This window comes from Fusarium falciforme, chromosome 4 (assembly GCF_026873545.1).
Source record: "Fusarium falciforme chromosome 4, complete sequence".
Lineage (NCBI taxonomy): Eukaryota > Fungi > Ascomycota > Sordariomycetes > Hypocreales > Nectriaceae > Fusarium > Fusarium falciforme.
Window position 1 is genome coordinate 4,639,232 of NC_070547.1, and position 27,086 is coordinate 4,666,317.

At 51.4% G+C, this 27,086-nt stretch overlaps 9 protein-coding genes across 9 annotated transcripts; 5 read left to right on the forward strand and 4 right to left on the reverse strand.

Moving 5' to 3' along the window:
* Positions 1–666: 666 nt before the first annotated feature.
* NCS54_00612500 (Zn(2)-C6 fungal-type domain-containing protein) lies at positions 667–2,463 on the forward strand (the record flags this gene model as incomplete). Its single annotated transcript, XM_053151598.1, has 2 exons — positions 667–725; positions 777–2,463. 2 exons carry the CDS (start codon positions 667–669, stop codon positions 2,461–2,463), a joined length of 1,746 nt encoding a protein of 581 aa, XP_053007573.1.
* A 121-nt stretch (positions 2,464–2,584) lies between these two features.
* On the reverse strand, positions 2,585–3,913 carry NCS54_00612600 (Hypothetical protein; the record flags this gene model as incomplete). Its single annotated transcript, XM_053151599.1, has 1 exon — positions 2,585–3,913. The coding sequence occupies one exon, from the start codon at positions 3,911–3,913 to the stop codon at positions 2,585–2,587; it is 1,329 nt and encodes a 442-aa protein (XP_053007574.1).
* A 1,552-nt stretch (positions 3,914–5,465) lies between these two features.
* NCS54_00612700 (Hypothetical protein) lies at positions 5,466–7,346 on the reverse strand (the record flags this gene model as incomplete). The annotated part of the gene is made up of 4 exons (XM_053151600.1): positions 5,466–6,319; positions 6,366–6,897; positions 6,949–7,247; positions 7,298–7,346. The coding sequence occupies 4 exons, from the start codon at positions 7,344–7,346 to the stop codon at positions 5,466–5,468; spliced, it is 1,734 nt and encodes a 577-aa protein (XP_053007575.1).
* Positions 7,347–7,717: 371 nt separating this feature from the next.
* On the forward strand, positions 7,718–10,522 carry NCS54_00612800 (AAA domain-containing protein; the record flags this gene model as incomplete). Its single annotated transcript, XM_053151601.1, has 4 exons — positions 7,718–7,728; positions 7,912–9,337; positions 9,390–9,600; positions 9,636–10,522. 4 exons carry the CDS (start codon positions 7,718–7,720, stop codon positions 10,520–10,522), a joined length of 2,535 nt encoding a protein of 844 aa, XP_053007576.1.
* Positions 10,523–10,896: 374 nt separating this feature from the next.
* NCS54_00612900 (Catalase) lies at positions 10,897–13,169 on the reverse strand (the record flags this gene model as incomplete). The annotated part of the gene is made up of 2 exons (XM_053151602.1): positions 10,897–12,894; positions 12,951–13,169. 2 exons carry the CDS (start codon positions 13,167–13,169, stop codon positions 10,897–10,899), a joined length of 2,217 nt encoding a protein of 738 aa, XP_053007577.1.
* A 940-nt stretch (positions 13,170–14,109) lies between these two features.
* On the forward strand, positions 14,110–16,835 carry NCS54_00613000 (Hypothetical protein; the record flags this gene model as incomplete). The annotated part of the gene is made up of 7 exons (XM_053151603.1): positions 14,110–14,272; positions 14,325–14,399; positions 14,451–14,688; positions 14,739–14,891; positions 14,942–15,767; positions 15,821–16,748; positions 16,801–16,835. 7 exons carry the CDS (start codon positions 14,110–14,112, stop codon positions 16,833–16,835), a joined length of 2,418 nt encoding a protein of 805 aa, XP_053007578.1.
* A 1,889-nt stretch (positions 16,836–18,724) lies between these two features.
* On the forward strand, positions 18,725–19,684 carry NCS54_00613100 (AB hydrolase-1 domain-containing protein; the record flags this gene model as incomplete). Its single annotated transcript, XM_053151604.1, has 1 exon — positions 18,725–19,684. One exon carries the CDS (start codon positions 18,725–18,727, stop codon positions 19,682–19,684), a length of 960 nt encoding a protein of 319 aa, XP_053007579.1.
* A 435-nt stretch (positions 19,685–20,119) lies between these two features.
* Positions 20,120–21,472, reverse strand: NCS54_00613200 (Hypothetical protein; the record flags this gene model as incomplete). Its single annotated transcript, XM_053151605.1, has 1 exon — positions 20,120–21,472. One exon carries the CDS (start codon positions 21,470–21,472, stop codon positions 20,120–20,122), a length of 1,353 nt encoding a protein of 450 aa, XP_053007580.1.
* Positions 21,473–23,792: 2,320 nt separating this feature from the next.
* Positions 23,793–25,535, forward strand: NCS54_00613300 (Hypothetical protein; the record flags this gene model as incomplete). Its single annotated transcript, XM_053151606.1, has 5 exons — positions 23,793–24,049; positions 24,165–24,229; positions 24,297–25,146; positions 25,257–25,424; positions 25,475–25,535. 5 exons carry the CDS (start codon positions 23,793–23,795, stop codon positions 25,533–25,535), a joined length of 1,401 nt encoding a protein of 466 aa, XP_053007581.1.
* Positions 25,536–27,086: the final 1,551 nt, after the last annotated feature.

Below are 27,086 nucleotides of genomic sequence, written 5' to 3' on the forward strand. Positions count from 1 at the left end.
GGTGTTGTTGAGGAGAGTATCATGGTGGTGACCTCGCGATTAAATAGTTTGCATGCCTTGTTGAGTTGGCCATTCTGCTCGTAGGCTTGTTTACGCACGTTCTATAACACGGACTGCCCGCCCAATCATAGAAAGCCCAAGTCCAACACAACATCCTATTGGGGAGTTCGTCAAGGATGACCGTAAGCAGAGGACCTGGAAATACTTTAGGGGCAAGGATATACGTTAAATCGGCCGGGTCATCACGAGGTTTAGCTTTATGAATTTGTTGCCAGGATTGATATCCTCGCTCAGCTGCACAGCGTAAGGCTTTCTCACTTACAAGCTATGGGGTTTCGTTAGGCATGACCCGTCGTTATGTCGAAGAGTAGACGAATCAGAGTTGACGAGAGCTCAACTGAGCGTCTTATTGGTCAGGTCGCATAATCTCACCCAGGTATTTTGAAGGTGCACGGGCTTCTAACGAACTAACCGTATGCTTACACTGGGGGCTGGTCAGTACACTGCCACTCTGCTTGACGAAGCTCCAGGGCGAAGGGAACAAGAAGAAAATTGAGTATCTGGCTTGTTACGCGTCATCCTGTCGCGTCTCTAACCTGAGGAGCGATCCCAAGCTCCAAGTCCTGTCGCCGATACATCGTTGAACAAGGCCATGGTATGTTTGCCATGGTTCCGAGGAAGCGGGCCTTTCACCCCCGAAAAAGAACGGGTTGCATTACTTGCAAGTAAGTCAAAAACTCATAAGATCATTGTTAAATCTAATAACCCCTACATAGGATCCGAAGAGTGCGGTGCGACGAGCAAAAGCCGTCGTGCAATCGCTGCCTCTCGACTGGCCGAAAGTGCGATGGATATGCAAACAACATCAGCACTGAGTTGCCATCCCCTCCAGCTTCAGCCAACCCCTCGTCCTCTGAGACCCGGTTACCCAGACGAAACGCTACTATTCCCATGACCTTGGTATTGCCATTGCCAAGGAGAAATGACCAGGAACTCCGCAGCTACCGCTTCTTCCTGGATGTTACAGCCTCCGAGTTTGCCGGCGTTTTTGATGCCGACTTTTGGCTGACAGATATACCACGCACTTGTCACTCAGATCCAGCGATCTGGCACGCCGTGGTGAGTCTTGGAGCGGCGCACCAAGGTTATCTTGCAAGCCGGGGCTCTGCTCGTGCGGAGTCAACCTCGCCATTTGCAGTGTACCAGTATAACCAGGCTGTCAAGCACCTTGTCCATCTGCCATCTTCACGGACTATTCCCGAAGAGAGATTGAGGGCGCTGATTGCGAGTGTGCTGTTTACCTACCTATGCAGCATCCAAGGTCTACACTCTCAGTCTGGAGTCCATCTTGCAGCGGCAAAGAGTCTGTTGAGAGAACTGCAAACCTCTAACCCAAGCCAATCCAAGTTGGACGCAACCCAAGTAAACCAATCTAAAGTGCCTGAATACCTGACAGCCAGCTCAGTGTCGTATAAAGCCGTCCTGTCTATCATTGCCAGCCTTGAACTCCAGTCCCAAGCTCTCAACAACCGCAACGCAAACGAAACACCTGAGATTCTCAGGGACGTTGACGCGTATACCGCCTGGCGATACTATACGGCACCGAACCCGACCGAGTCTTCAAGGATCTGCCAACATAGCAGATGTGTGCCGTCTCGAGCGACACCGGAAAACATTGCGCGTGCTGGAAGAGCGTTCCAATCGTTGCTCGATGCGCTGATTCTCTTATCACAGCGCATCCGACCAGACAAAGCTGGGAGTCTTCGGAGTGCTGATAAAGCGATGGAGAATCCCATCAGCCAACAGCAACCCTATACTCGAGCCTTTCACGAGTTGGATACGGCTCTCAATATGTTTGTTTCAGACAGTTCGGGCAACTGTCTGTGCTTTGGGCCGCCAGACCAACTCTCATCCTCGACGCAACACCGAAATAAGGCGATAGACTCCCTCCGAGTCTTTCGAGCAGTATGCCACCCATTGTTAGACTACCTCATGGGTGACTCGGATGCCAACCTCAAAGCACACGCCATCCAGCTGCTGGACATGGCCGAGTCCGTGCTTGGGAACGAGGCCAGGTACGAAAGATCTGACGCAACAGAATTCATCCCATCACTATCAATCACGCAGCCAGTCTTTGTGGTAGCTGCTACTGGCCCGACTCTGGCGTTGCGGCGCCGTGCCATGGCGCTACTGCGGCAGTATCCTCGGCGCGAAGGCCTTTGGGATAGCTTATTCACCGCCGCTTTCTTGGAGGCGTGTCTTGAGCACGAGATTGAGCTTTTTCGGGGAGGGTCAATGGCTGGTCAAGCCGGGCTTGACGAGGTAGAAGCCATTCCCGCAAGCTGTCAAGTGCGCTGGGCCGTTTTCAGGTTCACGGGGGCACACACGGCGCGTGTGAAGATGCAGACTTTGGCGGAATGGCTTGATGATGAGCCTGGGCGAGAAGTGCCATTGGTGTGGTGAGCCTCGTATTCAGACTCATCTCTGAATCCACCTCAGGCTCAGATACTCTTGTCTAGATGGTGTAAGCAGCTTCCAAAATATTAGACACGGAACACTTACATTACCAATATTGGGTCTGGCCTCATTTAAAGACCAACAAGTCTCGGTCCTTGTCATCAAAGGTCCAATGGTGTATCTTGGCGCATTTGCAGATGAAGAGATCGCCGATACTCAGCCTGATCATATTTCCCAGGAGCAGCTCCATATCCATGCCAAGAGCCTGCCCCATCATGGTACATCTAACGATGAGTTGCCAACAATATTTGAGATAGCTCTCTAAGTCGGCGCGGTTTTCGGGATGGAGTGGTTGATCTGCAACACGTAGTCGGCGCTTTGGGGTGTAGTCCGCCTCGTCAAGAATAGCATCGGCCAACTCTGGCGGGAGGCCCCTCTGACATAGGATCCATTGGACGTGTGTCACATCAGTAGCGTGAGGCTGATAGCCCATAGGCTTCTCAAACTCCAGAAATGCTTGGTATGGCATCAAACCATATGGATAATAGGTCATATCCTGGTACTTTCCTTCCAGCAGATGGCCCCATCGACCGATGTCATGGGGCGTCGGGTAAGATTTGAACTGGCCCTTCTCGATCCCAAAGAACTGCCGATGAGGATATGTAGCAATATCCGATGTCCAGCCGGATTTGGTACAATGGCGGACGACATACTGGTATGCCTTGATGGATGTGTAGGCATCCGAGGGAGTTCCGGCGTTATCCCAAGTCTCCGAGAAGCATTGTATGAGATTGAGCAAGATGTAGGAGTCAATGGCCAAGCGGCAGATCTTATCCCATCCAAGGTCGGGCTGCATGCAAGCGCACTGGGATTGCTCCCACCAATTCTCCAGGTCAATGTATTCAGCAGTGCAGACTCGAAGTATCGTATCCATCTCTCCGTAGAGGAGCAGGGACTTGACAACCTCAAGGTTGAAGAAGCCATCCCTGTTGTGTCTGTAAAACTCGTAGCATGAGTTGTACGTGTGAGGGTTCAAAAAGGCGGACATTTTCCTTTCTTTGAAAGGTAGAGGACACTGGCACGTCTCATCAGGTTTCATATGCTGACAAATTCCATGCTTCTTTGGTTCCTGAACGGTGTCGAATTCATCTGGCGCATCGTGATAGAGCCGCCAGCGGTAAACAGTGGGCTCGATGGTCTTGGCTACCTCATCCGAGATAACGACATCATCGTCTGCCGGAGGGTCGTACGTCTTGGGATACTTGTCCCTCTCACAGCGCGCATGATCCAGAGCATTCTTGACAAAGGCGTTGGCAAAATAAGTCAGCTTTTTTCCGCGGTCTGGCTCCTTTCGGACGTGGAAGTTCTGAGCGTGGTGCTGGCATGAGTTGGCGGTCTTGAGCTTGAGAGTCGACGCGAGGACGGTCCAGGGGATGTTGTGAGCTTGGTGAGCCATTCGCTGAGACTGGCTATGAGATGAGGAGGTGAGGTGAGATGGGTCACTTGGTGATGGCGACGGAATCTTGGTTGTTTTGATGGTGGTGATGTTGAGAGGTTGAGGCCAGATGTGGCGCCATGTGAGGCTGACATGGGCCGGGAAAACGTGACTCAGGCCGAGAGATGATCAACGCGACGAATCGTAACCTCGGTAAAGATGGAGGGCATCTTGGACATTAAAAAGTCAATCAATCAAAAGATGATTCATTTGCATGGTCGATATGGGTAAAAAGGGTACGGAAAGGAGGGTGCTTGAGTAGGTAGGTAGCTGTCCACAGTTGCGGGGGCGGAAGAGTGCCATCGGCTGCATCTTGAAGCATGACCCAAACCGAATTATTATCGAGCTCAACAATGGTTGAATTGCTTGTAGATGTATCTTGTGGGTAGAGTAATGTTTGATTTTCATTTCAAAACACCTAGATCAGCTCCAACCCTTTCTTGTTCATTCGCCAAGTTACCGACCTTTGTTTTGCCCGACCCTGTCGAGTGTCGTTCGAGGGAACGCGATAAGAGAAAGGCAGCTGTCAGCACGATATTGGCATTACACCCAGCCCAATACTGAACTAGAATGTATCCCGTTCTTTTGCACCCATATCCTTCACCAAACACGTCCAGAATGCCATTTAACATCATTCAACAAACAAAAGTCCACACATGAGAGACCAAAGTAGAGCAAACAATCCCACCCTAGCCCCCGATAGACCCAGCAGGGCCATCAGCCACGGCCCATTAAGGCGATATAGGGTCAAGACAAACGTGCTCGACAGGAAGAACTCGACGGCGAAGAGAATTACCAGGAAGGTGAGGAAGGAAGCTTGGTGTACTTGGAGGAGGGGAGGACCGGGAGAGAACACGCCAAATCGTTGAGGAACTCGTAGGATTTGCGATTGGACGTAGTAGCCTCGAGTGCCGATGGCGAGGAAGAGGGGATTTGGGCCACCGTCTTTGAGTCGCATTTTTGTATGATGGGGTTCCGTGGTTTGCGGGCTTGGTTTGCGTGCTCCCTGCTTGGTTATTAGTTTCGTCCAAGATGCAAAACAGCAGCTCATTTACCTAGAGGAAGTTCAATGTGATACTAAAAAAGGATATCTGGGCCGCCCAGTGCCTGCTAAAATGTGATGAGTTGAAGAGGAGAGGCCATCTTGCCTTCAGGATGAGAGGAGATGTTTCCGGTGCGAATAGTGCTTAAAGTTCCTGCACGTCGAGCCAGGGCTGGGACCTGCAGCTCAGAACCTAATACATGCATAGGCATATTTGACACTTTGGCAAGATCAATTGAGGGGATCATGACGTATGATAACTGAACTTGGGTGTAAAAGGCCCCTTGCTTTGGGTAGGTAGTCTGGGTTGACTGTTGTCTACTCCAGTGGTATTAGTTCAAGAGAGTGACATTAATGCATTTGGATGATTTATTAAAGAAATAAAAGCTTGCTACCGCAGCCAATTGTGTTAATACAAAGTTGAAGGATGAGAATGTGCCGTGCCCCCCTGCTGCTCTTCCTAGGGGACATCTAAACTCGCCGAGTCTGTCTTGTACCACGAGAAGAAACGAATTGCCTGCAGATCGAATTTCTCATTTCTTTTCCTCGTTGCCTTCCTGTTCTCATTGACCTCACTGTGATAACTCTATCCGAAAGAGCCCTTGGTATGAGTCTGAACCATTCCGCTTCGTAGGCTAGGAACACCATCTTGATCTTGGTGCCCTTCTCCTTTTCAGACACGTCGCTCAGAACCTGGCTCATTTCTTGGATGAAATTGAGGCCTTCCACAGACTCTAGGAGGGATCCCGCCATGGATAGGTCAACAATCATATATACCTGTCCTCCCAGGCCTTCGATGATATGTTTAAACAGAGTAAGCCATTCTCTCAGCGTCCTTGCAGTTTGAAGCTGTAAATAGCGCCATGACATTTGCTTCTCTGTCTGAACAACCCCGGGAAGCTTCAATGCCTGGTACGTAAGATACTTCACCAGGTCCGTCGTTGTCAGCGTCGGGCTTGACCTTGACTTCCGAGAGCTGGCCAATGCCCAGAGCGTCGAGACGGTACACGTTGAGAGAGCTTCAATAACATTGACGCCAAAGTCTTGAATGGCGGATCGTAACGTGAAGGTGCCCTTGATGATTGCCAGGGATGAGCTGCTGCCTGAGGACCACTTTGCAAGCTTCGGGGACAGCCAGAACTCGTTGGTTGAGATGGGATTGCCCCGGCCAGAAGCTCTTCGATTTCGGAAAAACAGATTCTGCTTGAAGCACCGATCAGGGTCCTCAAATTGCTGAGAGAAGCTGTTGAGGGCTTGGGACAGTTGCAACTCCGACAGCTGCTGGTTGGTATTCAGCTGACCACTGGTCGTGATGGAGTGGAGGGCTACATCTACATTAGCATCATGGATGGTGAAGAGATCGATGCTCACCTTCAATCCTTGCTATAATTTGATCAGTTCCAGTTCCACTCCTTGAAACTTCTAGATTGTGCATGAACAGCTTGTGTTGCTGCCTGACCTCGTCCCTCAGGTTAGATACCGCACGAGTTAGGCCCTCTATTCGATGCTCTGTATCGCTCGTCGAATTCTGTACAGCGGTGATGGCCTTTTCAAGTTGGCTAATGAAACCCGTGTGCATGATTCGAATCTCAGTGCGGACCCCTACATCCGCCCACTCGTTGATCTCGTTGGTGCAATTCGCCATCCTCTCAAGTAGTTTCTTATACCTAAGCTCATGTGGGCGTGTGAAGCTGTGGTAAATATGGCGGAACTTGGATTCATTCAGCCACGAGTGAGCCATCATAAGGAACTCGAGAATCGCGGCAAAGAGCCTTTCAACGGCGACGCGGATTTCTTTCGTTGGGTAAAGCATCGAGAGAACCTTGGCCCGTGGAAGACGCTGCGCGACTTCAAGGAGGGATGTTGATAGGAGCTCTAGGGTTTCCAAATGGTTCACGGCACTCTAGCAAATGATATCAGTTTGTGGAATTGTGCAGTCAGTCCATTAACTTACTATGAACACTAGCTTCATGGTCCCCCAGGCCAAGGCAACGTACTCGGGATGATGCTGTACAAAGACATCGAGGACTTGACTATAATGACAGATGGTTTCGGAAAATCTTTGGAGCCATTTTCTTGTTTTCGACGATTCGGCTTTGGCCTCGTACTTGGCCATTGCTTCGTCGACGGCCTTTTGAACATCTTCGAGGGAGGATGAGTCTTGAAGAAGTGCTTTCTCTTTGTCGCTTAGGTTGCTCTGCTCGAAGTGTTTCTTAACCGATTCAAATGTAGCCTTGGCGATGGCCGCTCCATCTGTAGGCCCAGTTAGGTCGTGATCGCCTAATTGTCCAAATGACTCTCACCTTGGCCGTCACCCTGATGCCATGCAGTGAACAAAGCCCTCGAATCCATATATCTGCAAAGGGACTAGTTTGGAATATGTAGGACGCGCGATGTTCCATCAGGTATTCCCATCCGAGAGTCGGGCTTTGGTCTAATACGTGAGAGAGGAGAAGGCCGATCAGGCTGGGTGGTTACATGATCATTGGTAGCTGAGCAAGATGAATGTGCGAAAACAAAATGCTCCGTCTCGGACCAATCATGACGTGAATCCCTTGTCTGGCACATGAGGGGAGCTTGAGGGTTTTTCCTGCACAGCCTGATCTGCCGTAGATGGTTTCAACACCTACATATCTACCCTTATGAACCAAGATACAATACGAACCAAGAACTCGGGAACTCTCTATCAATGCCCACTGGCCTGGTAGAAGCCAGTGCCAATCATGTCATCAGAGTTTGTATTTGATCCCTCACCCCAAAACTGCCAAGACGTAGTCATCTCTTCTTGTTGGGATGACAGCCGGCGGAATCTGTCCAGATCGAAAGCCGATAGCGCCTTTGAAGCTTTGGCGACGCCATCTGAAAGTTTGAGTGGCATTATAGGTGCAGACCTTGCTGATTCGACTGCCTTTAACAGACCGAAGAGCCAGGCATCGATCCGGAACGAGGCCCGAAGAAGCATCATTCTCGGGACCACACCACGAGCCCCTCCAGAAGCGGAGAACATGGACAGTGATGTTTCTAGCGACATCTCCGACATACCGATATTTAGATCCGCTCTTAGAAGCGAAGAGACATCGTCTCAAGTACCAAACACCATCTCCAACGACGCCATTGCAACTAGCGAAAGGAGCAAGTTGGTTGCAATAGAAAACAATTGCCTTGGCACGAAAGGCACACAGCCTCTCTTCCCAACCAAACCTCTAATTAGATTTGACGCCCCGGTGGCCCCATGCCAGCCACCCCGCATTCCCTATCACCCATCGTCCATGTCTCTGCCCCGGTTCGACGACAACGATAACGATGGCGGCGATGAAGTGGTGAAAAAATTGAGAGAACGGCTACAGCAACTAGAAGTCGAAAACAGCCGGCTACGCGCAAACCCAAGCACCATCGATTCTGTCAATGTCCAAGTATTCCACTGCTTGCAAGGCCAAGACGAAAGCAACGATACTGTTTACTTGTCCGAGCCCGACTGGGAGAAACAGGGTGAACAGATCAGCTTGAGATGCCAGTTCCCTGTCCCAGATCCAGTTGGATATTCCCAGCATCACAGCATGTCATTCATCATCCTCAAATATTACAACCACTCCCAACAGGAATCGGTGATAAAGGCAGCGATGGAAGCTAACGAGGCACTGGGCAGGCCCAGGGCTTACGCCCAAGAGGTGGTCTTGATATCAAAAGAGATGGTCAAAGCGATGAAGGCTTTCTTTGCTCAAACACCGTCTTTCACCGACGTGCCCAAACTATCCGAGAAGGGAGTTATGGATCCTCCTTACACCTGGTGGTACCACCGCCGAAAGTCTCACAACATCCAGGGTTTGCCGAAGCGTCAGGCACAGCTTGTGTTGGCTCTCGTGAACTGGATTGAGGCCGACTACTCGCCGCTATTCGACGTGATCGAAGATCAGCTGCACAGAGGTTGTGTATCTCATTTGTCCATACCGTTTCACTTTCGCCCGGGAGAAGTTCTAGTGTCGAGCGAGGATGGTGTTCCCCGGGGCTACGTGGTGTTGGCCCATCCTCAGCCTGATCGTGATTATGAGAATGGCCAGCAAGATGAGCAAATTGCATCGCAGAAGCCAGTATTATGGCTTGCCCAGTGCCTGTCGCTTAACTATTCTGGAGAATTCTATCTGGTCAGGGAAGAAGTTAAGATAGCCATCGAAACTGAAGACCCAGATGATGAAGTGGACATACGAACCCTATCTGTCATGCCCCTCAAATATGCTCCTGACGATGTGCAGGGCAAGTTAAAACAGCGAGCAAAAATGTGGTGGAAGCTGCGCGGCAAGCAGCTTGTCTCGTACGAAGGGGTGCCTTCAAATGAAACACAAGCAGTACGTAGGCATTTAGAGCTCGAAGGGCTCAACCACAACTGACCTGTAATAGGGGCAAAGGTTCATGATCGACCTGAGAACGTATAATGAGCTTCATCCTTCGAATAAATACTCTCTCAACAAACCCTCTTTTTCTAGAAAGGAGCTATATTCGCCAAAGGATGGCCAAGATCCCGAAGCTCCTGACATTTATTTGTTCCCAGCAATGGTTCCCGGCTTTGACCTCAGACGCAAGAAATGGGGCAAGTCCGCTCCATGCTATAGTTCTGTGAACGCTTTTCGCTAATGTCTTGAATAGTTGACCTCCAGGTGGACCAAATTCGAGATGTCGTCTGGAATGACAAGGCCTTTAGCAATCTTGTGGCTGACGAAGACATGAAGGAACTGATCCTCGCATTGGTTACCAACCAGCTTGAGACAGAAAAGGGAACAGATCTTATCGACAACAAGGGGAATGGCCTCATCATGCTTCTTCACGGCTCACCCGGCACCGGGAAGACTTTCACTGCTGAATCAGTCGCCGAGATAGCAAAGAAGCCCCTCTACCCGGTGACTTGTGGTGACATCGGTACTGAGCCCGAGCAGGTGGAGAAGTATCTTCAGTCTGTCTTCCACCTAGGCAAGATATGGGACTGCGTCGTGCTGCTAGACGAAGCAGAGGTTTTTCTAGAGCAACGAACGCTTCAGGATCTGAAGCGAAACGCCCTGGTGTCTGTGTTTTTGCGCGCTCTCGAATACTACGAAGGTATCCTTATCCTAACCACGAACCGCGTTGGTACCTTCGACGAGGCATTCAAATCGCGTATCCAGCTGGCCTTGCGCTATGAGAAGCTTCAAGGCTACCAGCGGAAGAAGATCTGGAGAAACTTTCTGAAAAGGCTGGAGGAGATCGGTGAGGAAGACAAGATCGATTTCGACGACATTGAGCTGAATCTGGACGACCTGGCAGGGTACGAGATGAATGGTCGGCAGATTCGCAACTCGATCACGACGGCGCGGCAGCTGGCAAAGTACAAGGGAAGGAAGATGACGTTTTCACATCTGAAAAGAGCGATTACCGTTGCGGACAAGTTTGATAGGTATCTGGCTGATGTTCAAGAGGGTATAGATGAAGAAGGTGGTGGAAGAGGGGAGGATGGGAGGTACTCGGACGAGTCTATTGCCCGGCAAGACGGTGTACGGTGAGGAGTATGAATGGATATGATCAGGGCTGAATCTCTAAGTAGATTGACTTGCCGTATATATTTTAGTGAACTCCGACTATTTCTCTCAGTGCTCGGTTTCATTACCATAAGTGAGGATAGGATTGTGTCCATGAACGTGCTGGAAGATGGGTAAGGTGAGTGGTCGTTTGCTCAGATGCGCGAGCTGACCCAAAGAAAGAGGGTGCCTCAACTCGCAGTCATTTAGTACACAGCAAGGAAAGTGAAGATATCTGAGGTTCTCTCGACAGCTGTACTCCATATTTGTGCGCATAAGTGGCCATGATATTATGCATTGAGATATACATGGGCTCAGGTTTGCCCCATTGCGATCGGCCATCCATTCCCAATGCCCCTTTAATACGCCACCATGGCATTCAGCCCGTCCAACTCTCGCTGCCAGCAACGATGCTGGCTAATAGCATACACAAACTGTTCCAAAAATCCCTTTGCATTCTTTGCAACAGTAACAATCTCCTTCAGACTCTCGGGTCGCGCGTTCCTGAGCGTCACAACGCCATAGCTTTCCACCACATCGCCGTTATCTGCCTCTGAGAGGGAAACCTCGGGGAGTTGGATAGCATTCTCAATCAACTGGACACCTTCACCCGTACCGCCAATTGCCTTGAGATGACCAAATGCTTCACGGATGTAGTGCCGGGCACGACCGACCTTGGCAAGCGTCTGGATGGATCTTTCGCCGCCGGGGATGAATAGGGCGTCAAACATTGTGCTGCGCTGGCCTTCGAGGTGGTGATCAGGAACGATGCCTTTGGATGAGTCTGGGTTCTCGTCTGCTGAGAAAATTGCTGAGCGGCGCGGTGCGATGACAAAAGGAATGGCATTTTGGGCCTTGATGGCCCCATACACGGCGTTGAAGGCGATGGGGTCGTAGCCGTCTGCGACGATGATTCCAACACGGCGGGTGGCGATCGTAGGGGTCTCAGGGAGGAAGTCCATCTGACTAAGATTCTTGGCTGTCTTTCCAGGGTTTGCTTTACCTCCCTCTGGCTTCTTGCCTCCAACCATGTCCGCGACAAGCTCTGCAAGAACTCCGTCAACCTCTGACAGTCGCTGGGTGAGTCGTTCATAGACAATGGGCTCGTCGCAGTGATCCAGTTCAAACGAGAGGGCTGCCTGGAGATGCGCTCTCTCTGGCTCAGAGAGCGAGTTGTAGAACAGCTGGGCTTGAGACGTGTGGTCCTTGAACTTGGCGCTCAATGCTCGCTCCTTGATCCCCTGGACCTTTTGCGCATAGTCGATATAACCACCTTCTTCCTTGGTAGCTGCCGGCTGGTAGCCATATCTGTTTGGCCAATAATTGACCTTGCCCTTGGCAATCGTATGTCGCATGGCGCCGTCGCGGTTAAAGTTCATGACAGGGCATACAGGCCTGTTGATGGGCAACTCCTGCCAGTTGACGCCAAGTCTACTGAGTTGAGTATCAGAGTAGGAAAAGTTTCGGCCTTGGAGGAGGGGGTCGTCGGAGAAGCCAATACCAGGAACGACATGACTGGTACAGAAGGCGGCCTGCTCAGTCTGGGTAAAGAATTCGTCGACGTTCCGGTTGAGCTCCAGTTCACCGATGTAGCGGACGGGGATGAGATCCTCAGGCCAGACTTTGGTGGCATCGAGAATGTCAAAGTCAAAGTCGTGCTCCTTGGACTCGGGGATGGTCTGGATGCCAAACTTCCACTTGGGATACGCCCCGTTCTCAATAGCCTCCCAGAGATCCTTGCGGTGGAAATCTGGGTCCTGGCCCGCTAGCTTGAGGGCCTCATCCCATACAAGAGAGTGAACTCCAAGCTCAGGAGTAAAGTGGAACTTGACAAAGTGCTTCTCTCCCTTTGCGTTGATAAGTGTGTAAGTGTTGACGCCGAATCCCTGCATCATGCGAAAGGAGCGAGGGATGGCTCGGTCGGACATGGTCCAGAAGTACATATGCGTCGCCTCGGAGTGCATGTACATAAAGTCCCAGAAGTTGTTGTGTGCCGACTGTGCTTGGGGCACTTCATTATGCGGCTCAGGCTTTCCAGCATGAATCAAGTCCGGAAACTTGATGGCATCTTGTATGAAGAAGACGGGGATATTGTTGCCCACAATGTCCCAGTTTCCCTCAGGGGTGTAGAACTTGACGGCGAAGCCACGGACATCGCGGACTGTGTCTGCTGAGCCTCGGCTGCCGAGCACGGTGGAGAAGCGGACAAAGAGGGGCGTCTCGCGGGAGGTGTCGGTGAGGATGCCGGCGTGGGTCACGTCTTCGGCCGACTCGTGGAGTCTGAAGGTACCGAAAGCTCCGGTACCGCGAGCGTGGACGACTCGCTCGGGGATACGTTCATGATCAAAACGGTGAATCTAACACGTCTTGATGAGTCTTTGTCCGAGGGTTGGTAATGTTATCAGAACTATACCTTTTCTCGACCAAATGTGTCCTCCAAGAGCATAGGCCCTGTCTGATCCTCTCTATTCACGCGCAGCCAGTTATCCGTGTTGCTCTGCTTTGTGCCAAAGTCGGAGGTGATCCTTGACTTTTCGTCAGGCTGGACCATGGTGGTCTTGAGTTGGTCAATCTTGTCGCTTTTGGAACCCATGACTGCGTGCTTGATAGTCCCAATTATTTGCTCGGACATTTCGTATCGCGAACTCAGGATATCTGGGCATGTGTGAAGACAATACTCTTATCCAGGGCGTCCTGGCCAACGCTCATCTTATACAACTCCGGGCCTCGTCCAAAGGCACGTTCATTTGACGTCACAACTGCGTTCATTCCTCAATCGTGAGCGGGGAAATGCCACCACAAGGGAGGTTTGGTCACAGAAGTGGTTAAAGCAACTAAATCGTCATTACTTGTCAGGAGGAATTCCTCCGACAGCGATTGGCCTATGAAGGGCGTGTCATTTACAACCAGGCATTGTGGCACTGTGAACAATGCTTCTCTTCGAGATGTGATCGTCGTCTGCCAGGTTACACCGGCCTCAGTTACGGAGAATTGCTCCGGAAGGATCGGCGCCGTCTTTCCTAGAGGCTAGCGAATCGGCCGGGGCCCGTTTGTAATGTCCTGATGTGGAATCTCGAATCTTTCAATGACAGCTACAGTTCAAGCTATTGCAGGAGACTTGTTTTAGCTCCTTGGTAGCCGCCTCCCGTGGAGCTTCCAGAAGCCAGTGTATTCAACACCTCCCGCCCCAAGTGACATTATCATCTCGAAGCACTGATCTTGGAAAGTCACGGAGAACGAAGTAGATATTTTTTTTTTTTCATCTTTTGTCTTTTTTATTCCTTATTTTGTTTATTCGCTGCAGTACGGTTTTGATTGTCAAGATATTTTGTTAAACAGGTCGTTTGTCAAAGCGACGTCATCGACGTCATTGACGTCATTGACATAGCATCATTTTATGCTTGGTTTGTCGTCACAATCATGTCGGCCCAGCCGGACCTATTCAACTCTTGGCATTTTTTTCAACCTGTAGATTCTCAGACAGACACTCATTTACTCTGTTTTGGCTCTGCGCACGTCGTCTCACTTCCCTTGCGATATCGCAATACCTATGAACTTGAGTTTCGAACAAGATGCCCGGCGAAGTCATTGACAGACCCAACCCGGCGCCGCTCGAGAGTCGGTTGCCATATGAAACCCTGGACCTTGCCGCGAGGCCGCCAAAGAAGGCCCTGGATAAGAGTGTTGCGCAGTCGCTGAAAGACTTTCAACAAGCAGCATGCTATCTTGCTGGGTGTATGGTGAGCCACTCTTGAATGTGAGAAACTGGCTGACATCAATCAAATAGCCATGATATTCCTCCGGGACAATGTCTTACTCGAGAGAGACTTGCGATTAGAAGATATCAAGCCACGGCTGTTAGGTGCGTAGCTCACTGCCTCTGCACTCAACCACGCTTGGCTAACCACCACAGGTCACTGGGGAACATGTCCTGGCCTCATCCTCGTATGGTCTCATCTCAATCTATTAATTCGGAATCATGACTTGGACATGATTTATGTTATTGGGCCCGGTCACGGTGCTCCAGCCGCTCTGGCATCCCTATGGCTTGAGGGCTCCTTGGAGCGATTCTTTCCTCAGAAGTATGGTGTTAACAAAGATGGTCTACGAAACCTCATCACAGGCTTCTCTGTTCCCGGAGGTTTTCCCAGGTGAGACAATAATTTTTGAGGGCAACATGTCTTGCTAATGTAGCCATCAGTCATATCAACTCTGAAACCCCGGGATCCATCCACGAGGGTGGTGAGCTTGGCTATGCCCTAGCAGTGTCGTTCGGTGCAGTCATGGACAACCCTGACCTCATTGTTACATGTGTTATTGGCGACGGTGAGGCTGAGAGCGGCCCAACTGCAGCGCAAGTTCAGCTATCCAAGACAGAAGATCAAATTCCTAATTTGCTCACAGGGCCTGGCATTCCATCAAGTACATAGATCCCGCAGAGTCTGGAGCGGTCATCCCCATCCTCCATGCCAATGGATTCAAAATCAGTGAGCGCACCATCTTTGGCTGCATGGACAACAAGGAACTTGTCAGCTTGTTCTCTGGCTACGGATATCAGCCGGCCATCGTTGAGACTTTGAATGAGATCGACGTCGAACTTGCGAGCGCTTTAGAATGGGCCATCAGCGAGATCAGGAGCATTCAGAGAGCTGCGCGAGAGGGCAAGCCGCTTGTGAAACCGCGATGGCCCATGATTATCCTTCGAACCCCCAAGGGCTGGACGGGCCCCAAGAAGGTTGACAATGACATCATTGAAGGCTCATTCCGCGCTCACCAGATCCCCATTCCCAACGCCAACAAGGATGAGAAGCACCTAAAGATTTTGCAGGACTGGCTCCAGACCTACGACGCAGGTCGGTTGCTCAAGGACGGGAAACCTACCAAGAGCATCTTGGAGATCATACCCCAGAAGGATGAAAAGAGGCTTGGGCAGCTTAAGCAGACGTACGACCCGTACAAGGCCCTCAAACTCCCTGATTGGGAGCCGTTTTCTGTGGAAACCTCTCAGCAGAGCAGCTGCATGCAGCAGACGGGCAAGTTCCTGGACAAGGTCATTACCGAGAACCCAAAGAGCTTCCGTATTTTCTCTCCTGATGAGCTGGAGAGCAATAAGCTCAGTGCAGTTCTCGAGCATACAGGTCGAAACTTCCAATGGGATGAGTACTCACGGGCTCAAGGTGGTCGGGTCATTGAAATCCTCTCTGAGCATTGTTGCCAGGGATGGATGCAGGTAAGCAGAGCCATTACACGTCGGGCGACCAGATGAAAGCTAACTCCCAGCAGGGCTACACTCTCACGGGTCGGACTGCGCTATTCCCCAGCTATGAGTCCTTCCTGGGCATCATCCACACCATGATGGTCCAGTATTCCAAATTCAACAAGGTTGCAGGCGAGGTGGAATGGAGAGGCCCCCTCAGCTCCATCAACTATATTGAGTCCAGCACCTGGGCCCGCCAGGAGCACAACGGCTTCTCGCATCAGAACCCATCCTTCATCGGAGCCGTGCTGAATCTCAAGGCCGAGGCCGCGCGGGTGTATCTGCCCCCCGACGCCAACTGCTTCCTCAGTACCATCCATCACTGCCTGAAGTCCAAGAACTATGTCAACCTCATGATCGGCTCCAAGCAGCCGACGGCTGTCTACCTTTCGCCTTCTGACGCTGCAGAGCATTGCAGAAAGGGTGCGGGAGTCTGGAAGTTTGCATCTACTGACGGTGGAAAAGACCCTGACGTTGTGCTTGTTGGGATCGGTGTCGAGGTGACCTTTGAGGTTGTCAAGGCCGCCGAGATGCTCCGACAGCTACTTCCAGACCTGCGAGTCCGTGTTATCAACGTAACGGATCTCATGGTGCTTGCTGCTGAATCTCGCCATCCACACGCGCTCAGCCGAGTCGACTTTCTAGACATGTTCACCGAGGACAAGGCCGTGTGCTTCAACTATCACGGCTACGCTGCGGAGCTCCAGGGCCTCCTCTTCGGTCGTCCTGGTTTGCACCGCATGACAGTTGAAGGATACAAAGAAGAGGGAACAACGACGACGCCGTTCGACATGATGTTGGTTAACGGGGTGAGCAGGTTTGATGTGGCGAAGCGAGCGCTGAGAGGTGCCGCCAAGTACAAGGACGAGGTCAAGGAGAAACTAGACGGCATGTTGAAGAAGATTGATACAAGCGTTGAAGAAGTCAAGGCGTATATTAGAGATAAGGGCATCGGTGAGTTTTACACACATTTCTTCCATGTTTCTCGGTGTTAACGGATTTGCAGACCCAGACGAGTTGTATGATATGCCGGACTTCTAAAAGGCTTTGCATCCTGTATATGGGGAACACGGGCGATTGCAATTTGGTATGAGAAACCGGGCGTAATAGGTTCCGGCTGAGTTCAGCTCCGGTGCATTCATTGGTATCGGGATACGAGATACGGGCAGAATCACACCCAAATAGCTGAGGGTTTGCGGTCTTTACTGGGCTTGTAGTTTTTCTATCATACGACGAGCCCTATACCCCAGATCCTATCATGTCGACGCTCATCTACGTTTCAGAAACGATTCATTGGATGCACAGCCTAGAAATAGAGGCACTTTTGTCAAGATGGGAAGCATGGCGCAAATGACCTCTTCACATTGAGCCTTAGATATCTGTGTCAGTGCTAACAACGGTGCATTCACTTAGAACCCTATCTCCAGTTATTTAGGATCTTCAAAGAGGCTTTCATATATGCCTTACGGGCGCTGTTGATTGAGCTGTAAAAGAAAGACCCATTTACTACCATTTTGCCATGGGTATTTGAATTGGTCTCTCTTCAAGTCCTCTGAGTCTGGCAAGTCGCTCTCAAGCCTCAATATGAACCAGTCCAAAACATTGCAATGGTCTCATCTTCTTCAAAGTCGACGTTGCTTCACCCCCCTCAGTACGAGGCAGTTCACGACAGCGACACACCATCCCGACACAAACCTGATACCAGGTCAGCTGTCCCTCTCCCGCAATTCCCCATCTGAATCCTCCCCGCCACTAGTTCTGCAAGCTCGCTGCAGCTTTTGATGGCAAAGAGTTGGGCTTTCCGGCCTGTTGATCCTCATCGTCGGTACTATTATCATGCTTGGATCCTCCGGCATCCTTGTCTTCCTCTGGGACGGTGCTTCAGCTGCCAAAAATCGCAACCAGTCTTATTTTTAACAAGTTATTGTTGTTCGGGAGTGGACGTCGCAAGTCGTTACCATCTGCTCAGCCGCAATATGAACCTCGGTAAGTCTTCACATTGGTCTTATCGCGGCCGCCACCGCTGTTGTCATGCCGGAAAGGACTGGTGTCTTGCTAGTCGATTCTCCCGTTCTCTCCATTACAAGAGCAACATTTCCAGACCCCTTGAACATTCTTCCTACCACTCTAAGGCGATGCATCGCCGGCAGGGGGCTTGGGGTGCTATATCTCCTAATTCTTGCTACGGCCTTCATCCTTTCTCTTCTATCCACTCTCACTTCGACCATGCTCCTTTCGGATTTCGACACTGGCCAAGTCCAAAGGCCGCTCACCGCCCGCAATGTATCTATTGACAGCAATGAAACGGACCCGTTTTGGAACTATCGCATCGGATCTTTCTCAGAATCGGAGTATCAAACGTTGATCTTCACGACCCGACCGTCTAGTAGTCCGGCCCGTTCCCGCTCCGGGGCTCCACACGGCGTGACACGGGCCCGAGTGGAGCCTGGGGATTTGATCCCAGCCGGCCCGGTGGTGGAATTCGGAATCAACAGGGGCCAAGAGGTCTTTTGACTGAAGGCAAGAGGTCAAGTACCTTTGACTACTTTGTTAGGTATACTCCCTGGCCGCTTTATCATTCCAGCACTTTATAGTGAGAGATGCTTGAGAACCCACAATATCATTGCCAAGCACTGGATGTAAGCCACAGGCCAATAAGACGCGTAACATTTTAGCATCCTTCAGTGGGGTTCATCCTCCTGGTGTCAAATACGCGATACGATGACCTCAAGTCAGCTAGAAAGCAATAGAAGCCAGGCACGAGGTATAAAGAGCAGGTTACTCCATGATCCATGGGTCGATTGGAAAGCTGAAGCCTCCTCCAGGTCCCCTCGATCTCAATTGCTCAAAGCTGCGTCAATTCTTCTCACTACCCTTCAATCCAATTTCAACCTCACCCCGAGGTCTGCCGATCTCAAATGCAAACAGTGATGACTACAAGTCCTCGAAATTTGTTAACATTTCGCCTCCCCTCCACCAAGCGACTCATTTCATGGACCGAATTCGGCTCCCCAAATGGACGACCGATCATCTACCTTCACGGAACCCCTTCTTCTCGCCTCGAGTGTGCCGAATTTCACCAGGAGCTTCATGACTGCAATATCCGACTGATCGCCCCAGACCGACCAGGCTTCGGCCGGTCTGAGGGTCACCCCGGGCGAACCATCGGAGGATATGCCAGCGATATTCGGGCACTCGCAAAACAACTCAATCTTTCGAAATACGCAGTCATGGGTCAGAGTGGCGGTGGTCCGTATGCCCTGGCATGTGCCAGGTACATCCGCCCAGAAGAAGGTCTTCGAGCCGTGGCGGTCCTCGGGGGCTTGTCACCTTTTGAGTCTGGATTCGAGGGTGCCCACTGGGCTACGGCTTTCAGCCTCAAAATGGCCAAGCGGACGCCTGGGCTACTTGGGTTCTTCCTTCGCCTCCCGATTCCGAGCCGACAAGGCAACTTCACAGGTCCCCTAGAAGAATGGACCGTTGATCCATCAATGTTAGCCGAAGCGGAAAAGACACAGCAGGCTTTCGTTAACACTATGAAAGGCCGAGAAAAAGAGATCATGAGCAAACCAGGAGTTGTGCACCATCTCACCACAACCTTTGTTGAAGCAACAATCCAGGGAGTCGATGCTCACTTGTATGAGTCGAAATTGTTTGCGCAGGAGTGGGACTTTAAGCTCCAAGATATCACCTTCGCATCGGAGAGCAAGAGACCTTTAGTTATGTGGTATGGAACTGAGGATGTCAACACCACGGTTCACATGGGCAAATGGATTGCTGAGAGAGTTGCTGGGTCGCAGCTTCGGGAGGTTGAAGGAGAGACGCACAATACGTTGGTGGTCAAATTTGTTCACTATTGCGATGAGCTCCTAAAAATTGCTGAAAGATGATACAGGGAGGTAATGTGCATGCTATGGCTCGCAATGAGATCTGGGCTGTATCACAGATGCCTTGGTTGGCAGCCTGCCTTTTTTAAACACAACCTACCTCGGATGTATCATAGAATATATAAATATCACTGTCTTCTATAACATGATAAAAAGGGGTGATTTATTACAGGCCGTGTTCAAAGAAGAGTGCGAGTCCTAGGCGATTGACTGCCACCCTGGACCTTGGTCTGGAACTTGGAGGGCAGCTTGGTTATGCTCGTCAATTCGATCACTCAAAACTCTTGCATCTATCTCTTCGTGTTTTATCGAAAAGAGAAAGTAAAAGACAAAGGAAAGAACGAGGAGGAAGGAAGGAAGGAAGGATGGAAGGAAGGAAGGTATCGAGGGTCTGTTGATAACGTTGAGGTGGCGCTTTCCAAGATTCTCTCCCAAACATCAAACACACCACTGCTCAACATGTACGCCTTGGACACGATCCAACACGTCGAAATCAAGACCATCTTGACGGAAAGAAACAATAATCATGTCAAAGAGGCGCCCCAACGCCTCAGCTGTCCAATCGCTCTTGGATAAACGCGTGATCTGAGGGATCGCGTCCTGTGAGACCAATGGATCTGCCCAGGTGACATCAACCTTCTCGGTCAACACCAGGCTCTTTGCAAGTTCGAGGCCAGGGGAGTTTGCGAGATGGGACTGCCCTCGTTTGAAGCCGATGCCGACGACCAAGACCCGCGGCCGTATTCCTTCACGGCTTTCGCTGTAGAGACGATCGACAGCGCGACGGGCAATTTCCGTGGGACGGGTATGCATCTTCTCAGCCGCGGTTCGAAGAAGAGGGAAACTACTGTTGGAGAGTAGGTACCACGGATTGACAGGAATACAGTGTCCTCCAACACCAAGTCCGGGAGAGAAGGGCTGGTAGCCAAAGGGCTTGGTTGAAGCTGCCCGACACACCTCGTAGGGGTCAATGCCGTGCCCAAGGCAGGCATCTGCCATCTCGTTGGCATAGGCGATGCAGACCATACGCTGGCAGTTCTCATACAGCTTCATCATTTCGGCAACCTCTGGACGCGAGACCGGGACAACTTGATCGAAGCTTTGCGAATAGAGCCCGAGGATGGCGTCAAGCGAGCCTGGCACCACATCGTCGAGTCCCGAAACAATCTTTGGTATGGAGTGAGCCGGCGGCTCGACACGACCAGGGTCAACTCGCTCTGGCGACATGCCGGCAAAGAATCCCCTTTCTTTGGCGAGAGGGCCAAGGAGCTCGCGTGTCATTCCGACAGCCACAGAACTCTCGACAACCACGACCGCACCTCGACGGGCATAGAGGCCAACAGATGAAAGAGCGCTCCTGAGATAGGAAGAGTCGATGGTCTTGTCAGGAAGCAACAGGGTTGGCACCGAGATGAGAAAGTGGGTGGCATCTGCAAGATCACATGCCTTGGAGGTGAACCTCACTCTGCTCTCGACCGTTTGTTTCTGAGACAGTTGCTGCGTTCGGGCTTCAGAGACGTCGTACCCAAGCACATTGAAGTTCTTGGAAAAGACTTCAACAAGGTGCTCGCCGACATAGCCAACTCCAATGACAGCGACAAGAGGCTCCGTTGTCAAGTCGATTGACTCCGTCTCAGTAGGTTGAATACCCCCTTCTGTCTCTGAGACTTCGCTCGGTGGAGTAATGTCGTAGTATTTGCGGTTGGAGAGGTTCCATGGTTTGGAGTCTTGCTCATGTGCGATCAGGGGAAGCCCCTGAGCTAGGAGGCTATGCGAGAGCAATTGGGCCATACTGGTGACGATCGGAAAAGGTCTACTAACGAATGAAAAGGCTACAGAGCCGGAACATGCACCGGAAGGCTACGGGGACTCCAGCTCAGATATGTGGATGTGAACAAGTAGGCAAATTCTGGCTGCCGAGGGAGATCGAGTGATTTGGTCCAACGATCGCAATATACTCCGAAGATGGGCAATACGACACGTACTCGCCAGCCCCCACGCAAGACTCTCGCCGAGTAGTGTTCAACAAGCAAAACCAACATCTTCATCCCTGATGTCTTCAGAGCCTTCGGGCAGCATCTACTAAGAAAACCAGGGCGTGCGGTTCGAGACCATTCCCCCATCGACGTCATCCTACAAAGTGCATCCGCCTGCGCAGGAACGAGCTTCGTCCCGGCCTCAGCGATTGATCAGGGGTATCCTATTGTGAGCCCAGCTGGAACCGCCACCTCGTACTTCTTCCGCCTGTCGACGCTATAACGGACTCTATTTTCCTCTTCGGTGCCTTCGTCAGTCGTGTATCCTGCGCAGAATGATTCGAGGCCAGAGACACGGCAGCTGGCTCTAATTGAGCGGTCCCGCATCACTATTGCATTTGACCGGATGAGCCGTTTCACAGCCCGGTTGTGCTGCCCATCGTAGCTTGAATTAGAGACCGGAGCATTCCTCATTCTCATAACGACGCCTGGAACTTTGAGCCGAAAGCGGGCAGCTCGCACACCCTACAGAGGGAACGGAACCTCCACTGTCTCCTTCTCGGACTGATTTTGTGAAGAGAATACCATTGTTCGGATATGCTATCCTAGGAGGAGGATCCCCCCCAAATCAACATCTGTGAGAACTCAACTCCAGTTGAGCCTATAACTCTTTGAGCCTATAACTCTATGACAGGGGTCTTTGAGCAAACATCCAGGAACCGGTTTGAAAAAGGTTTTGGAGCACCATATCTAGCCGAACACTGTCACACGTCCGGGCATCATGACCATCGTATCGGTACTTCCACCCGCACCCATATCCGCAATTTCCACCCTGGTCGCAGACTGCACGTGGAGAATTCAGTCTGGCTTTTGTGCGACGATGAGACGAGAGACTCAGGAACTGACCGTCAAGCGGGCGTTTTCGCTCAGTGGCGTCCACCTACGTGGGAGGCCATCAGCCCTCCTGGAACTGGCTCAAGCCACAGCAAGAACACCAGATCCAGGGCAGGCCGCTCATCGGAGAAGAAATTTGTTGGCCTGTCTGATGTTCTAAGTCTATAATATGCAAGAGGCGGTTACACACAGCACCCATTGCGTCGTCATTCCCAGTGGTGCGATGCCAACCCGATAAGACGCGTCGTCCCTGTCTCCGACCTGAGTCTCGAGTCGAAACGAGGAAGCTTTCTGCTATTCTTATTCATATGACTGGTTGAAAATCAAAGCCACGGGCTGCTAAGCCGATACACAAAGTCTTGATTGCGAATGAATGTTGTTGGACCTACAGGAACACGCATAGAGGCTCACTCAACCTTCTTTTCCTGCAGGACCAGGAACATGGAAGGCTGAACGCGAATCCTGGCCGTCAGCGACCTCGTCTGCATCAAAATGCATCATCTGAGCGTCTAATTGGCTTTTGCTTCTATTGAGAAGTGGGCAAAGAGCCCGGGAACCGTCTCCCGCTAAACATTGTCTCCAGCATCAGCTTGATGCTGCCGGCGAGGTGGCCGAAACGGCCTGCATGCCGGCCCTCCCGATCCCCCCTCGCATCCGCCTTTGGCCAAGACCTAAGAGCCTCTGGCACATTAGATTACATGCGATATTTCCGGATACATCTACTCCTTTGCAGTGGTTGACCTTCTATTAGGAGCTACACCAGTCTTCGCCTTGGCAGTGGCGCCGGGTCACCAGTCAGGAGCATGGCTGAGAAGGAAAGCCGAAGAGCATGGGGACGGTTCCGAGAAAAGAATAAAATTACCGGTGAGGGCCACATCCGACAACGGGCTGAACCATTGCTTGGAGATGGCTGTAATTGCCGCCATCTCGGGGATCCTGATGAGCTATCATGGCGCCCTGGTGGGGAGACCTAGGCTGTCGGCTGAACACATTGGACCTGCCTGAACGGGGCTTCTCGTGTTCATGGATGCAACGGATTTCGGCGTTCCAATATACAGGCTCCCCTGAGGTGATCCTGCCCGACTTTGAGCGAGCTGCATCTAAGCTCGGTCGGGTAAATAAGTGGTGGTTCCGCTCCTGGAAGACGCTTGTGCTTCTACCCATCGCTCGTTCATGTTGTCACTGGTTTCTTTCTCCTGCTGTTTCCCTGTCTGTTGAAGCTCACGGAGCGTAGCGGCAGGATGAAGTCTGTCTTTTCTATCACCCTCGTTTCCTTGCTGTTCAATGCCGGGACTGCCCTTGCTGGGCCGGCTCTAGCTGAGGATCAAGTTCTGTCACCAAGATATGCTATGCTTCGAAAGCGTGCAGAGTGTGGTCCTGGGATTGGATCGTGCGACGATGGGTCCTGCTGTTCAGAGAGTGGCTTCTGCGGCACAACCGAAGAGTTTTGCGGTGGTTCAAGCTGCCAGCTCGAATACAGCGACTCCTGTGATACTTTGTAAGTTTCGCCACAAAGAGTTGATTGCAGATGAATGAGAGGAGGTTATCCTGATGCGGCAATGCGGAGGCCTATGGAGTAGGGTTGCATGAATGATGGCTGACTGTCGACTCAGCTTTGGACCAGATGGGAGCAGCACGGAAGACATCCCTCGACCAAACCTCGAGAACGTGCCCTACGGTATATACATTTGTTGTTCCGATGTTGTGATGCGCCTCATGGCACAAGGCTGACAAGATAATGACAGGCAGTATCATCAGAACCTGCACAACCCCTGGTGTGATTGCCCTGACGTTTGATGATGGCCCGTACACCTACACCAACGAGATCTTGGACGTGTTGGACGAGTATGATGTCAAGGCAACCTTCTTTGTTGCCGGAAACAACAGGGGAAAGGGGCACATCGACGATCCGTCTAACCCGTGGGCTGCCATCCTGAGACGCATGTATTCAGCAGGCCATCATATCGCTAGCCACACCTGGACTCATCGCAATCTCAACGAAGTCAACAGCACCATCAGACGAACGGAGATGATCTACAACGAGATGGCCTTGCGCAACATCTTTGGGTGGATCCCTACGTACATGCGACCCCCTTACCTGGAGTGCATCTCTGGATCCGGGTGTCTCGATCTGATGGAAGAGCTTGGCTACCACGTCGTCAATAATAATATCGACACCAAGGACTATCAGTATGGCAGCCCGGATCTAATTCACTTTGCCAAAGACAGGTACTCTGACGGCGTGTCCTCTGATTCGGACAACAATGGGTACATTGTGCTTGCCCACGATGTCCACGAGCTGACTGTCACCGAGTTGACTGCCTACATGATCGAGACAGCGCAGGATCGTGGGTACAGATTAGTGACAGTCGGAGAGTGCCTTGGAGATCCCAAGGAGAACTGGTATCGAACTGCGCCCCGAGGCCGCGACTACACAGCTGTCCCTACGTCCTCTACCAAGGCCTCGCAACCCACCTACACAGTTGAGCCGACGGGTGGCCTCAAGATTTCGCCCAACCAGACTTGTGGTGGCAGTACGGGCTACACATGCCAAGGATCTCGATTCGGTAACTGTTGCTCCTGGTATGGCTACTGGTAAGTTGGCTTCCTTTAACTTTGGTGAAGCACGGATTCAGCCGCACCCCCGAATAGTTGTATAGTATACCTTTACAAATTTTCTCGTTGCTAACGTTATGGTTTGTAAGCGGTTCGAGCGACCCATACTGCGGAACTGGCTGCGACGCCGACTTTGGGTCGTGCAAGCCTCCCAGTGGCGAGATCCACGACACCACCAACGGCCTCTGCGGATCCAAGTTCAAGGCAACCTGCGCCAATTACGGGTCTCAGAAGTGTTGCTCTCCGTACGGATTCTGGTAAGGCGTTCTCTCTTCCCGGGACAACAATGGGCTGACTTTGATAATAGTGGCAGCAGTGACGAGCACTGCGGCAAGGGCTGCCAGGAGGGCTTTGGGAAGTGTTACTGAGGAGGCTTTCAGTGTGCTTGTGTAATTGGGATCTATTCCGTCATGTCCGAAGGAAATTCCTTTGGGATACTGTTTGTTTGAGTTTCCTTGGACCCTTGTCAAGCAGTTTGGGGCTGATTCAGCCCAACATCTCTGGGTTGTTTCGTTAGTTGAGATCTTTACTTCATATTCTATTCCTCAAGTTTATTTATCTACGAGATACTTTTCATTCATACTCCTTATTCTCTGTTTAGTCCTCTTCATCTCTGGACCATTCTATTCAACATCTTGTCCTACAGAGCCACTCGCTGCGCATTTGACGATATATCCGTCGCGTAACCTACCTACGGTGAATGCTCAGTGAAGGCGAACATCCCAGCAACTCATGTCCAGGCACATCAATCTCTTGCAGATTGGGCTTAAGGTTAAAACGCGCCATCAATGCGTGCCGTCCTTGGCCCCTCGTATGGGATATGCGTGTGTGCCGCCGTATTCCCACATGCGTCGCAGCGTCCCAAATAGGCAGTGCTTGCAGAGAGTGTGAAAGAAGAAGAGGGTGTATACCTGCCAGAATAACCTCACCATGGCTGTCCTGTCCACCCCACGAATATGCAGCCTCATAGTTGAAGCTCACTGGATGGAATCAAGAAGCCATGAGCCAATTACCAGGCCTCGCACTCATATCGTCGGATACGGCGTCTGAAGTGGAATCCGAGTGAGTTATTATGCAAGCTGAATGTGCTCCGAATTCCGAGTGTTACGCAGCATTTGCAATGTGTATTTTCGGGAGGATAACCGGACCATGATGTCAGTGATGCTGTGCATCTTGAGGCCAGGACATAGGTTACGACCCTGTGTAACGGTGGCTTCAGACAGGCAACGGGCTCCTCGTTTTGTGGGTGGGGGATAGTCTTCTTCCGTGCTGATCTTGACTCAAAGTGTCCATCCCAGACCCCGTGTCGACTTCCCGTCTCCGGAGATAACCTCCTTAGTTCACGACTTCTGTCAACGGGGACGGACGTACCGGTACCTTGACGGCACGAACCCCCTGCCTAACTACTGCAGGTCCTGGGATCATGGGCTCGGGGGTCGCGCTGCAAACACGACTTCTCTGTTATCTCGCTTTTGCAAAGGCTTTACATCACGACATCCGGGAAAGACTCCCGACCTACGTTGACTCGGTGTCGTGCCCGTGAGCATGCCGTGTGCTTGGAGCTATTTGATGTTGTCCTATTTGTGAGCGAAACTCGACCTTGAGACACGAAAACTCCCCCCACGGTCGCATCCCCCATCTTGTCCTGAGATTGACCATATACCGCATGGATTACGAGTCAAAGGCCAAGACCATGGCGATTTCGCCATCTGACCGTTGAATGAGACATTAGCAACTTGGCCTACCGTTGTTGAGATGGCTTAAGACTTCGGGACCAAAGGAGTAAAGACTTGCAGAAACGAAACTCGGGATGCTCTCAACAGCATAAACGCTGGTCTCGATGGTCCTCGGCCCCGACCCGGATCTGTTTTCTTCTCACGAAGAATCCCGAAATTGAAAAGGACCCAGTCATCACTAAC